Genomic DNA, 14,267 nt, shown 5'->3' on the forward strand with positions numbered 1-14,267 from the left:
GCCGCGTCCGCGCACGACGCGCATCCCAGTACCGTATTGTACTCATTCGGAACCCTATTCTATTTTCTATCTTCTATCTTCTTTCTCTTTGTTTTTTTTTTCTTATTTACTTTTTTATTTACTCTTCATAAGTATCGTATAACTATATATTTCTTTTGAATTATTTTGTATTAGATTTACGATAATCAAAGTAACGGTTTGTTTTCTTCATTTAAATTTTGTAATACAAATTAATCAGTTACGGTAAAATTATTTATTTCTTTATTTCTTTATACGATCATCGGAATAATCAAACAGTGTTTATTTATAATATTATGTATATTTTCTATGTCTTATTTTCTGTATTTTAATTATTGTTTTAATTGGGCTTTTTGTTAAATTTTTATTTTCTTTTTAACACAGAAATCAAAAAAGTTGTGTCATAAAGAAAATTTGTATTAAATAAATTGAACTATCATTTTGGAGATTGGTAGAACGAGTAATATATTCGAGCTTTTATTCTATAATAGTAATTGCTGAAAGAGACGGAAAAAAGAAGAAAAAGAAAATAAATTAATTGTCAGTAGAGACAAAAATGTTACTAATGGATATCGCGAAATATATCGTCTAATGGTGGCATTCTTCGTTCAATAGATTTAAAATTCTCGATCGGAGAGACATTGCTTTTAAAATGTACTTCCTATACTTAATGATACGATCAACGATGGAAATTGTTTGCCACGTTTATCCCATATGATAAGCTCCACTGATTGTGAGTCGTACGAACGAGTCGTTTCTCCGGAACCTTTCACGTATAAAATCCAGACTCTCTGTCAATAATAAAGTAATATATTTTATAACGAATATACATTAACATACTCTATTTAAAAAACCACCATTTCTTTCATAAATCATAATAATTCGTTAATTCTAATAAATAAATTATCTTATTATTGAAAAAATGTTATATTATTATTATTAAATTTTCTCAATTTCTGCCGGTGATTCTTTTTATGGTATTTACGAGCCGTAATTAAGTTAATGTCATGATGTGAGTATCATATGGTTGACGTGCATATGGATATTCCATCTGTTTATCTGATTTTGTTATTAAGATCTATGAGATGTGATTAATTTCTTTTATTTGCATGAACTTTCTGAGTAAATTATTATAAGTTATATAATAATATTATAAGTTGTTGTTCTTGTTGTTGTTATTATTATTGTTGTTGTTATTATTATTATTGTTGTTGTTATTATTATTCTTGTTGTTGTTATTATTATTCTTGTTGTTGTTATTATTATAATTGTTGTTGTTATTATTATTCTTGTTGTTGTTATTATTATTATTATTATTATTGTTGTTGTTATTATTATTATTGTTGTTATTATTATTATTGTTGCTGTTATTATTATTCTTGTTGTTGTTATTATTATTATTGTTGTTGTTGTTGTTGTTCTTTGTGTTGTACCGTGTTTTAAGACGTACCATACTGAATTGTATTATTATTTATTAGAATAAATTGTTAAAGTTAAAATGCGTGTATCATTATTTAAGAAAAATTATAATTTAATCATTAAACACTTCATTCCAATGTACTCGTGTAAAGAACAGCATTATCCGTCACACATTGCAGTGCCGTATCATTTACACGTAATTCGCACTGAACTCTGCCGTACAGAGAAACAGCCCCATGCAAAATTTAGCCGTGCCTAAGAGGTTAAGTAAAATTTGATTAGTTCTTTATTTTCTTCGATATTATATATTTCTTCGGTGATCAAAGCAATACTTTGACAAAACTTGACTATTGAAATACAATGACAACTTAGTAATAACAAACGCAACATATATATTTGTCTTAGACTACTTTAAATGTGAATGTACTTCGCAAACATTACACTTAAAATTATCAAAAAGTTATCTCTTAATTCTCATAAAATACAACAAAATCTTAAAAGTAGTTCACATTCAATGAATTTTGGTTATTGTTTTCTTTTCTTTTAATAGAAATTGATAATTATAATTCATTTTATCACTGTAATAATATATATATTTAACATCAGGTGTCACACACTTTGCAATTCACTGTGTATGGTTTAGAAAGTATCGCATCGAAAATAGTTAACTCTGTGCATAGCTATACATATACATATACATATCCATATACATATATATATATATATATACATGTGTATATATATATATATATATACGTCACTTATATTTAACATAATTACACGTAGCGAGCAAATATTAATACGATATATCCTTCGATACAATTATCCTCGCATAAAATTGAAGGAACAATTTGAAGAAAATAATTCGACACGAATAGTTTTCATTGCAAAAACTTACGCAATTACACTTTATTATAACTTGAACGATCAGAATAATTATCACTGCATTGAAAAAAAATATGTCTGAGCAGTGAATTTGGTAAATATTCAGAGTTAAGAATTATGTAATATTTTGTTGAAAGCATTGTAAGATGTTTCTAGATCAAAAATAAGTTGTCTCACTTGTGTATCTGATAATTCATCTGAAGCTGACATATTATTTAATGTTTGTAACCATTCGGTAACCTTTTCTTTTCCATCAAAGTCGCTGGGTAATATACTTAGACGATTCATAGTATCCATTAGATCCCTTAAATCTGGATGTAATTGATCCATTGCTTTGATTTCTAGTCGTAGTTTATCCATCAAAGTAATGAACAAAGAAACAATATCTGCAATACACTTAGAAGTATTTCCCTTGTCATCTTTGATCGTAATAGGTCGATCTTCTTTAATCCTTTCCAAAGCAGCTGGACAGTCCAACCGAAATGCTCTTGCAAATACATCTATTGTAGGAAATTGTTCGCTTTGTACCTAACATAAGATATTCATATGAGATAATATTAATGATAAATAATAACGTTGGTCTATAAAAATCATATCAGAACACATACCTGCTTAAATGCTGCCCTATATTGAACTAACAATTTACTGCATGCTGCTGTATACTCTTTCGGTGTAACACAATCTCTGATATAAGCCTTTTCCAAGTGTTGCAAAGTATTAACTACTGCATAGAGATCGGCTTGATTATCATACTTTTCTCTTTCTCTGGCATTTTTGTATAATTTCACTTCTTCATATAACTCGGGACGATCTTGAGCTATAGACATAATTCTCTATGGAATAATAAAAGAATGAAATTCTATTGAGAAAAAAACAAAACATTAGAGGTTAGGTAGGCAAATGGATATAAGAAATACTTAACATATGTTAGACTTTATAGATAATAAAATTAAGAGTCGATTCTAGCAATTGTATAAGACAATATTGATTATCTTTGTAATTTTCTTATCATTACAGTCATATCAAATATATGACGCATCAATCTCATAACATTGGTATAACATATAAAATAAGATAAATTAAACAAAAGAAAAATTATAGTTATATACAATATACCTAAATAAACTTTTATATCGTAAAAGATAGCGTCAAATTTAGATAATTGTATCAAAATAAGCAATAACTTGTTATTAATCTAATGGACACATAATACACAAAAAACTTCTATAATGTATAGACACTAATGCTATCTACCGAGCAAGCCATAAAATAAGATGAATTCTATATCACCCTAGCACGTTTCAATTAATTTGAAATTAATTATTGTGTAAAAACAATTTTCTATTTGTCGTTATCGGGTAAGGAAAAAATTTAGAAATATAATAATAAAATAAAATCAATAAAAATTTATTTTTTAAAATATACAAATGTATTTGAAAATATATGTCAAGAAAATATAATAAAAAATATATATAATTAGCTATTGCAGCATGTAAAAATCATATTACAAACAATTTGTTAAAATCTATGATATATACTATAATACTATTGTACATTGTAATATAAGAATTGCAATCTAAATTCATAATTTTGCTTTTCTTCTTTTACGAATACCAATTTAACTAATAATGACTCTTCTTTGCTCATTCGAGATTATTTTAATATAAATTATGTTCAATACTGATTGTAATTTATCCATTATATCCTATGGTGGATAAATCTCTACCATGCTTCCCATTTTTATTGCAATTTTATTTACAATATTAAGTTTTTCTTGATTATTACTATTATTATTAAATTTAAAAACATTATTTTGTTTAAAAATTATATATTTCTGTCATCACATCAATTCTTTTATCGTTTGATCTTTCTTTGCAAGAAGAAATTATTTTTTTCGCTTCTAAACATAAACAATGAGATTCTTCTATGAGTACTTTTTCTGTTTTTCTTTCAGGAATGTTAATTTGATTAAGAATGGCTTTTCGTTGCTCATTCGAAACCATTTTAATATAAGTTATGTTTAATACTAATTTAGATTTATCTATTATATCCCATGGTGGATAAATTTTCACAACGCTTTCTAATTTCATTTCAATTTTACCTACGATATCAGGTACAATAACCATAGTAATATTTTTATATGATGATTTACCTACATTCGAATTTTCTTGATTGTCATTATTATTTAAAAGATCAAAAGAATCATTTAAGACAATTCCTTCTAAAAATTGTCTATGCAAATGCGTTGTACACTTATCCACATATACATCTACATGTGGGATCAAGGTACCATCGATATCTGCTTGCTTTATTTGATGCAGCCATATACGAACAAAAGATGTTTGCCTATTTACTAATGATTGCAATTTTGCTGTTAAACTTTTCCTAAATAAAAAATACAATTACGTGTATATATATATATATTAGTATATAAATATTGGTATGTAGCAAAATATTTATAAGCTATTAAAAATATTTACTTTTTGATTCTACGCCTTTTCTTGCAAGAATCTAATATTTGTAAAGACATTGCAGGACAACTACTTGTCTTCGCTGGAGATGTAGCAGTACTTATAAAACAATTTGTTTGACTTGATTTATTATCTACGCTTTCATTAGAAGAGGTAGTTACCTGTGATATTTTCTCTAATGCATGATCATTTTGAAACACAGATGATTCCGATTTGATTGATTCTGCTTTAGAATAGAATGTTTCATCAAAATCTTTTAAAGATGCATTAGCCCATCTAGTTTTGATCTTATAGGGATATGTACTCTTATTAAATTCTGTTTTAGAATATATCTCATCTGAATCTTTGGTAGATGCAACATAACCTTTGTCTATGACTTCACATGAAGTTTTGAGTACTGTATTAGACCCAGCAATAGAGTTATTTGCTAAAGAAATCATATCCTTACTATTTTCGGTATCTTCTATCAAAATGCTTAGTATTTCATCATCATCGCTTTTAAAATCTGTAATTTCTGTTTGATCTATAGTATTACTATCATCACTAGAAATTGACTCAATCACAGAAGTATTTTTTTCTATGGTATTATTCTTAATAATTATATTATCCTCTATCACAGATAAGTTCGAGAAAGTAGAAACAACCATATTCTTTGGTACATAAATTGCCTTATCTTTCTCATCTTTCAAATAGTCTATTTTTCTCTGTTCAGCAGCAGACATAGAAAATTCAGGACTTCGAGAATTAAAATTATGCCATGTGCTAAACGTATTCTTATCTATGGAACTATTCTTAATACTTATATTATCCTCTATCATAGCAGAGTTTGAGGAAGTAGGAACCATTATGTTTTCTGATGGATAAAATTCTTCATCTTGATTATCTTTATTGCCATCTATTTCTCTTTGTCTTGCAGCAGACGTGGAAATTTCAGAACACCGATCTTTTAAATAATGACACGTCGTATTAGGAAATTGTACGTCCATATTTCTATTACTATAGTTATCAGTCTCAATTATAGCAGTATTTACATTATCCTTTTGAACATTCTTTGTAAAGAATCGTTCATGTCTCCTTTTGTAATAGTATGCATCTCTAACTAATACAGGAGATTTGTTCACAATCACATTTGGTGAACTATTGTGTCCAGAATTATTTACAAAAGTATTCTTACTTACATTAATATGATCATCTGTATGTAACTTGATTTTTTTATTTTCAGTGGAAGAATCTGATCTTTCTAAATTCATTCGTTTCAGGCTAGTAAGATCTGGCCACAATCCTACATGAAATTTGTCGAGAGGATTATATCCTATATCTACTAGTTCATTATTCTCGTATTTATAAATAGTAGAAACAGATGGTTGCAGTAATGGTTTGGATGTAGATGCACTCGGTATAGATTCTTGAATTGGTTGAATATGTTCTTTACTGGATAAACCATCATCCTCGTGGAATTCAACCCAGTTACGTACAAGAGCATCTTTTGTTGTTCTAGGTATTCCTTCCACTTTTTCATCAATTATAAATTTATTTGCATCAGGTCCTTCCGATCTATCAGTGGTACTTAAATTTAGAATAGTTTCACCAAAATTTAACCTCCTAACGTGTTTTGGTTTCTGACTATGTACCGGCATATTTTCTATTTCTTTATTATTAAAACTTGACATTGCAATAAAGAATGTATGATTTGAATACAAAAATATATTGTGTATATAGATATATATTTAATATATATATATATATATATATATTTATATTTATAGATGTGGACAAAATTATTTACACTACAAACTATACAATACAATGGACGTCGCCATGTGTGATTTCTGTAATTTCATGGTTACCAACCAAAGAAAATGAAATCATAAAATTATATCGATATTATTTTCACATAATATATGATATTCAAAAGGCACGTCAAATCTGCAAAAATGTACATAAATGACTCAAAATAAGATAACTGTGAATAAATAAAAAGATTTTAAATTACAAAAAATATTTTAATTTTGGGATGCATCTCGTAAATCTGGTGAAAAATTTTATGTAAATGCACCTTAATCGATTGACATTTTAGCGGGAAAATCGAAATTTTATAAAATATGATTTCGATTTTACTTTTTTCTAAATTTTTATTTATCGTCGTAAAAACAAACAGAAAACATTTTATCTTAAACTACTATAAATCAAATAAATAGTATAAAAAATATGGATATTGCAAAAATATTGAAATCTCTCGTGTAATTTAAAAATTAATAAAAGACTTATAAAAAACCGATGTTTATTATTATTTGTTAAGAGTACATTTATTTTTTCTGATATTCTTTAAATAACTTTTCTACATAACTATATACATATAACCATCCAATATTCGAGAGAATCGTAGAATATAACTCAAATGACTGGATAGAATTTCAATTCTAAATAACCATTGCATTGAGTAAATATTGCATCCGAAGTTTAAAATCTGAAGCATAAGCCTAATGCTTTTTCAATAATTCGAAATAAACGATATAAAAATTATTAAAATATAATAATAATAATAATAATAATAATAATAATAATAATAATAATAATAATAATGTGTGTGTATGTGTGTGTGTGATAAAGAAAGAAAGAGAAAAGTGCGAAATTTTAATAAAACATGAACATGTGTCAAAATGTATTAAAATCACACATGTATCGAATTTTCAATAACTATTAATTATCAATGAAATGTAATAAATAAATTATTTAACTAATATGAAGAATTCAATGAGTACGCTGATTACAATAATTTATGATGTACAATTATAATTTATTTGAATTAAAATCAGAAACAATTAAAATCATAATTTATGTCTAGCAAATTATTATAACAATCAATTTCCAAATAAATAAGATTTATGAATAATTAGCAATTAAAGGTACATATAATCAAATTTCTAAAGAGGAGGTATTTATCATAACAACAGGGAAGATTGGTCTCATAATTGATAATATTTTCTTCTACTTTCCTACACATCTTTAAATTGTCTTGTGTCTTCGTGTTTGCTTGATAGAAAGCGAAAGAGGAAAGGTAGGAGGAAGGTCAGAGAGTAACAACGGCGTGGTAAAGTGATTGTAAGTAGAGTGGAAGAGACCTTCAGTCAGTCGAAAGCTGGCAAGAAAGGATGGTCGAAGGTAAGAAGAAGAAGAAGAAGAGTAAGAGTAAAAGAAACAAGAAGATATCAGGAATATTGGTCATTTGACAAACAAAGAAAGAGAAAGAGAGAAAGAGAGAAAGAGAGAGAGAGAGAGAGAGAAAGAAAGAAAGAAAGAAAGAAAGAGAGAGAAAGAAAGAGAGAGAGTGGTTACTACGAGGTACGTTCGTGGTGAGATACGAGAAAGGGTTCCAAGCCCGGCGTGGAAATCTAAATCGGCGAGAGTACTCCGTACTCGGCTTGCCGCACAATTACCGGGCGGCGAGTGTCGAGGAACCCCCTTTTATATTAATAGTTGAGATAGTCGAGCGTGTCGGTGCGATGAGGGCCAACCAAAGAGGGAAGAGAGAGAGAGAGAGAGAGAGAGAGAGAGAGAGAGAGAGAGAGAGAGAGAGAGAGAGTGAAAGAGAGTGAGAGTAAGAGAGAGCTAGGAGGGTAAGAGGGAGGAGAGGATGTGTCGATGGCGAGGAACGAAAAGGAGAGGGAGAACGAAGAAAAGAGAAGGAGGACACACTATCGTGAGTCACGAAGAAGAGAGAGAGAGAGAGAGGGTACGAGAGGGGGCCTCGAAATGATAGATAGGAGGACGGGATACCGCGGACCCCTTGCAACACCGTTGCTTCAGTTTCAGTTCGCGATGGAGGCTACTTGCTCCTTTTAGCTGGTACCACTGTGACTCTTCTGTTCACGAAGAGAAAGAAAGAGAAACAGAAAGAAAGAGAGAGAGAGAGAGAGAGAGAGAGAGAAAAAGAGAAGAGGGTAAAAGTTATTACTAGAGGGTGGTTAGTACCATGTGAATGAGATAAAGTAAACGCGTTTGAGAAGAAGATATATATGTAGGAGTACGGTGGCGCGAATTAGTTTCGAAGATTTCTCAAAGGGTTGCCTTCGTTAAGGGGTAAGAATAGTGGTTCTTAAGAGAATTGTTGAATGTAAAAAAGAAAGAAAGAGGCCTAGACCAATAGGTTGAGACAAAACACGGAGGTAGCCGGATGTTGGACGGTGCAGTGATTCGATTGATTCGTTGAAGAGTGTTCGTGGCTTCCACCGAACTTCCGAGTGCCGCGTTAAATGCGTGCTCGTACGGGCGTACGTGTGACTTGTCCTATGGTAGCGCCGGTCGTACAACATACCGTGATAGCTTTGGCTAGCATCGTGTGCGACCACACGCCGAGAAAGCTCCTCCTGGTGGAGAAGGACCACGAGAAATAAAGAGAGAGACAAAGAGAGAAGAGAAAGAAGAGAGAGAAGAGATAGAGAGAGAGAAAGACCAAAGGTGGTAGTGGTTTAGTGGTGGTTGATGGTCGTGGTGGTCTTTCAAGACGCGAAGAAGGTATTGAAAAATAAATTCCCTTTTTTTTCTCTCTTAATATTTTAAAATGCTTCAAATACTTCCTCCTTACACGACAAACAAATTTTGATAAAGCATAGAGATATACAAAATGTATATATCCAATAACTTCGTTAAAGTTTCTTTTATTTCATTAATTATGTTCATTGATTATAGCTTGAAATAAAATACCGTATTACCGTAAAGAATAATCATTAAGAAAAATATCGTAAGATTATATATAATATATTTGCAAGAGATTAGTATTTTTCTTCCACATTAGAAAACACAATTTCTCATAAAAAGAAAAAATATCTAGATGAGCTGTGTGATAGCAACGAGTAAAGGAGAATAAAAGAAAGCGAGAAGAAGTTTAACGGAGAAACTGCAAACGAAACGAATAAAAAAAGGGAGAGAAAGAGAAAGAAAAGCTGAAGGCGTGCGAAGTGGGATGACATTGTTTGCACCCGTGACGTCACTCGTAATTCTAACGAACAATGAGAGTGCACGCGTGCATGAACGCATATTCGCGTTGCCGCGACCCGGAGTTTAGGGTTACTCCTCTTCGAATGAGGATGGTCAAGATTGCTTCTACATTTCTTAGATGAAAACAACAATAAGCATTTCATTAGCTCTTTTCTTTGAAACCTTTTATTTTTTCAAGATAAGATTTTCGTTGATATTTCTGAGAAGTTTAGTTAATGATTTAAAAAACCAATGACAAAATTCTTTTGTTCAAAAACATATCAATATTAGATACATTCGATGCTTTTTTGAATTTGTCTATTCATTGCAAAACGATGCATATTAAATTACAATGATAAATGTTTCTCTATCTAATAAATTAATCTTGTCTTCGTTCGTGTTAAAGATAACAATATTTGTGATAAAAAGATATAGTATCATGTAGAAGTATATTATGTAGCAGGTAGCAACGTGTAAATGTCGAACCATTTCTACAATTTCCACAAGCTATTACTAATAATAATAATATATATATTTAAACGCGAGTGTCTAGAGCCAACGACAGTCTCATTGCAACTACGACGCTGTACAGATACATTTTGTCTGTGTGAAAAGGTATTTTTTGTAATTAAAATTGATTAGTGAAGAATATATGTAATCAAGATAATCACCTGACGACCACAACAAAGTCAAGAGATATATGACAATAAGATCAGTTACTTTTATTTACTACTACATTCTGTACTATACGGAAGTGCAGTTAGAGCCAACAATAGTTTTATTTTGATCATGTCAAGTGGGCGTCACATACGAATACATACCGCGCGAGCGCAAATAAATTGTGTATATATGTACATTAAGTATCCTTTATTTATTCTTTCAATCGAATTAAATAAGAAATATTGAATAAAATTTCATTTAATTTCTATCTATCTTATATATATGTATAACACATGTGTACGTATTTCACATGCATTTTTATTGTAAAAATTCTTCAGCAATTATCGAGTACTTTTTTGAATAGATAGATATAAAAAGAAAACAAAATTATCTCTTTTAATTATGCCTCTTCATTTATCGTTTTATGATTTTCTATAAAAAGCATATTTCTTTTTTTTTATTATGTGCCTTCTCGTTGTTATTTGCTTATTGTATCGTCTTTTGAACTTATTACGAGATACGAATTGTTTACATTTCTTATCATAATAATCTAATGAAAAGTTATAAATGAATAACAGATATTATATTAATTTGGATCTGGTCGTTGATGCTGATACAAATTTCACTCGAATAAATCTATTCGAAACAAAGAGATTAATAAAAAAAATATGGAAATAACGTGATAAACCATATTCTTCATATTGCTTTAATTATTATCGATATCGAGATAAGTTATATCAAATAATTCTAAATTACTAATTATAGGATGTATTACTTGAACTTTGTTCATTACCATTATTCATTTTTAAATCAAATATCTATATCTACATCTGTTACTATCTAGTGATTAATTTACAATGATTTAAGTGATTAAAAAAAAGCATTCTTATTTAATAGATATGATAATTTTAGATTTTAGACAAAATATTAACAAAATAATTTTTTTCTTTAAAATATAGATATTAGCAGTTACGTTTATATTTATCCAATAGACAGAGCATAATATATATTTGTTGACGCATTGATATCATTCGGAGATATGAATATGTCAATAATTACGACAGAATAATTGCACGATCGTTCGTTCCTAATTGGCTAATGTTTTTTTTTCCACGTTAACCATGTTCTTATTATTAGTGCGCGACTTTGACATAAAACAACGAACAAAACTTATAGCTAAACGTCTAAATCATCGGCAATATCGTGACAGTCTTAATTTAGAGTCTACCAGCAAGGAATCCTCTTTTTCTTCTATCTTTCTGTGTCATTCATGCATATACACGAATACATACATACATATACATATGCACACGAATTCACCAATGGATCGAGTCGTATCCCTCTCGCTATGCACTTTTCAGTCTCTCACTGCAATCCTACGAGCACTTGCATTTTATCTTTTGTGTTTTTATTTTTATTTTTCCTTGACTTTCTTTTCGATTCTTTCTCTCTCTCTCTCTCTCTCTCTCTCTTTCTCTCTCTCTCTCTCTCTCTCTTTCTCTCTTTTTCTTTTTTTTTTTCTTTTTTAATTCTCAACCGAGATTGTCAAGAAATTAAAAATAAAAGCAAATTATGCGTAATAAAATTTTATAATCTTCGATTAAATGAATTGTTTTTCAAAAATAATAGTTTTATTAATTTAATACACCGATATTTGGAGTCTTTTAAAAGACAACGTTAAAAGATTCTTCGAGAGATGTTCTCCCATTGCGAGTTCACGAATCTCTGCAAATAAGAAATATTTTTCTAATGATTATATCTTTTCTAATTGATATAAACGAATAAAGATGTATGTTTTATTAAGTAAATATATTACTTTCAATCGATGTTTTCTGTTTGTTGCAATGATAAACAAATGGAATATAAGAATAAAAATGTAAATAATTGCATACCTTCTCTTTTATATATATATTAATAAGTGTATCAGAATAAAGATAATATAATTTATAAATTCGATATAATAGGAAAGTAAGAGAGACCGTCGAAAATTAGACGGAAGTTCGTTCACTTTGATTTGATTTTATGCATTTGGCACAGTCGACTAGCAAATTATACGATTTGCTACGATTCCCTCCTTTGTAAGGATATTTCGTAAATTTCAATGAGACATTAGCTGAAAAAAATTCAAATTACATTTTAATATTTAATTTTAGATAGAGGAAACATTTATATAATAATAATATAATTAATTATAATAAAGATACAATTTTAATTCAAAATAATGAAAAAAGTACTACCTATTAAACGAAAACACATATATTGAAATATTAAGATAAGAATAATTAATCAATGAATTATTTTTTTATTCCAATCTATCTAAGTTATCGAAGCTTTCTCCTTTTGCTACTTATCGATGATCATTAAATTCATTACGATCGGAGATATTGTGCCGGCAAATAATATTTGCGAAGCGGACGAACAGATAGGAGCCATTTAAACGAATGATAAGGGGAGGGTTATATTATCACTTCGCAGTACCCGGCCACGGTTTCGCAACGCTTCGTTCTTTTTTTCTCTCTCTCTCTCTCCCTTTCTTTTTCTTTCTTCTCTCTCACTCTTTCGTTCTTGAAAAATAAACGAATAAATTAAAATGTTGGTTAAACAATTAGAAAATTGTGTCCCTTAACAAAAAAATATATAGGTATATAATAAAAAAAAGAGACCATAAATTCATAAATATTCCGTCTTATATATTTTTCATTGAAATGCAACATAATTCTTTCCAAATATATTTATAAATATATGTGTGTGCGCGTATTTGTGTAAATCAAAGATAAATTAAAATTACTTTTTACTAAATGTTGTGATCATTAAAAGAAAAGGACAATTATTGTATCACCTGTTGCCCCTTTCGATTATCCTTAATAGTAATCATAGCTCATATTAAAATCGTCCACGCGACGCACACGCGAGTCGAGTTTTAAATAAAAAAAACATGACAAGGCGTAGAGGTTTTTACATAGATATAAATATGTATTTACATAAGAGGAATGTGAATCACGCACGAGAAACGTTTCTAATTTGTGAGACATTCGCATGCGTTTACGATTAATATTTACGAGCGGTAACTCGGTCTTAGCTGTGTGTATTTTTCTTGTTTTTTCGTTTTTGATTGATAAATAAGATCGTTTTCCATTACATTAGATTACAATGGATAATAAAGAGTTATTTTCCGAGTAAAGTATTTACTATCAATTACTTTTTACGTTTACTTTCGTTTAATCATTTTATTTGGGTAACGCGTAAAAATTTTATACGATTTATCTTTCGTTTTATCTAATGTAATGCTCGAGATGGAATGAAAGTAAAATATTTATTGCATAACATAATATTAGAAACGCATGTTTAAATATAAGAACTAGCCTCGATAATAATTAGATACTTTATATATTTCTAATTTAATTACAAAATAATAGTTCTTTCTTTTTCCATTTAAAAAAATATAAACCCATTTTTCAAAAAGAACTTCTTAATTAAAAAGTTTTTAAATTCTTAATTAACTTAATTTATTATTCTTACGATCTCCTCATTTATCTGACATTAATATGAAATGCTTATAATAAAAAGCGAGAAAGAAATATTAGATAGATAGAGAGTGAGAGGGAGAAAAAAAGAAGGAGAGGTGATCTGAGGGTTATAAGAATCGTAGAGAAGTAGGTTTATATAGTTCCTCTGATCAGTCGGTTGAATGATCAAAGAAACGAAAAGGGCGATTTGTTTTCAGAAAAGCGGAAGAGCAGTGGACGGACCTTGCTTACGTTAAATCTGAAGAACGAAGAGGAGAAGGAAGAGGAGAAGGAAGAGGTGGTGGGGTGGTTGTGGTGGTGGTGGTGGGTG

The 14,267-nt window shown here is 29.2% G+C and overlaps 1 protein-coding gene across 2 annotated transcripts; it reads right to left on the minus strand.

The window, feature by feature from the left end:
- Window positions 1-1,726: 1,726 nt before the first annotated feature.
- On the minus strand, window positions 1,727-6,479 carry LOC106789307 (vacuolar protein sorting-associated protein 28 homolog). 2 transcript variants are annotated; one of them, XM_014753405.1, is made up of 4 exons: window positions 4,803-6,479; window positions 4,398-4,707; window positions 2,931-3,155; window positions 1,727-2,850 (listed from the first exon to the last, which is right to left on the minus strand). In XM_014753405.1, exons 1-4 carry the CDS (start codon window positions 6,461-6,463, stop codon window positions 2,431-2,433), a joined length of 2,616 nt encoding a protein of 871 aa, XP_014608891.1. In that variant the 5' UTR covers window positions 6,464-6,479; the 3' UTR covers window positions 1,727-2,430. The 2 variants fall into 2 exon arrangements, with proteins under 2 accessions (XP_014608891.1, XP_014608890.1); XM_014753404.1 differs by lacking the exons at window positions 4,398-4,707; window positions 4,803-6,479 and adding an exon at window positions 3,439-3,565.
- Between the last annotated feature and the right edge of the window lie 7,788 nt (window positions 6,480-14,267).

The sequence above is a fragment of the Polistes canadensis genome, unplaced genomic scaffold (genome assembly GCF_001313835.1).
Source record: "Polistes canadensis isolate GaletaPanama2010 unplaced genomic scaffold, ASM131383v1 scaffold_176, whole genome shotgun sequence".
NCBI classification, from domain to species: Eukaryota; Metazoa; Arthropoda; class Insecta; order Hymenoptera; family Vespidae; genus Polistes; species Polistes canadensis.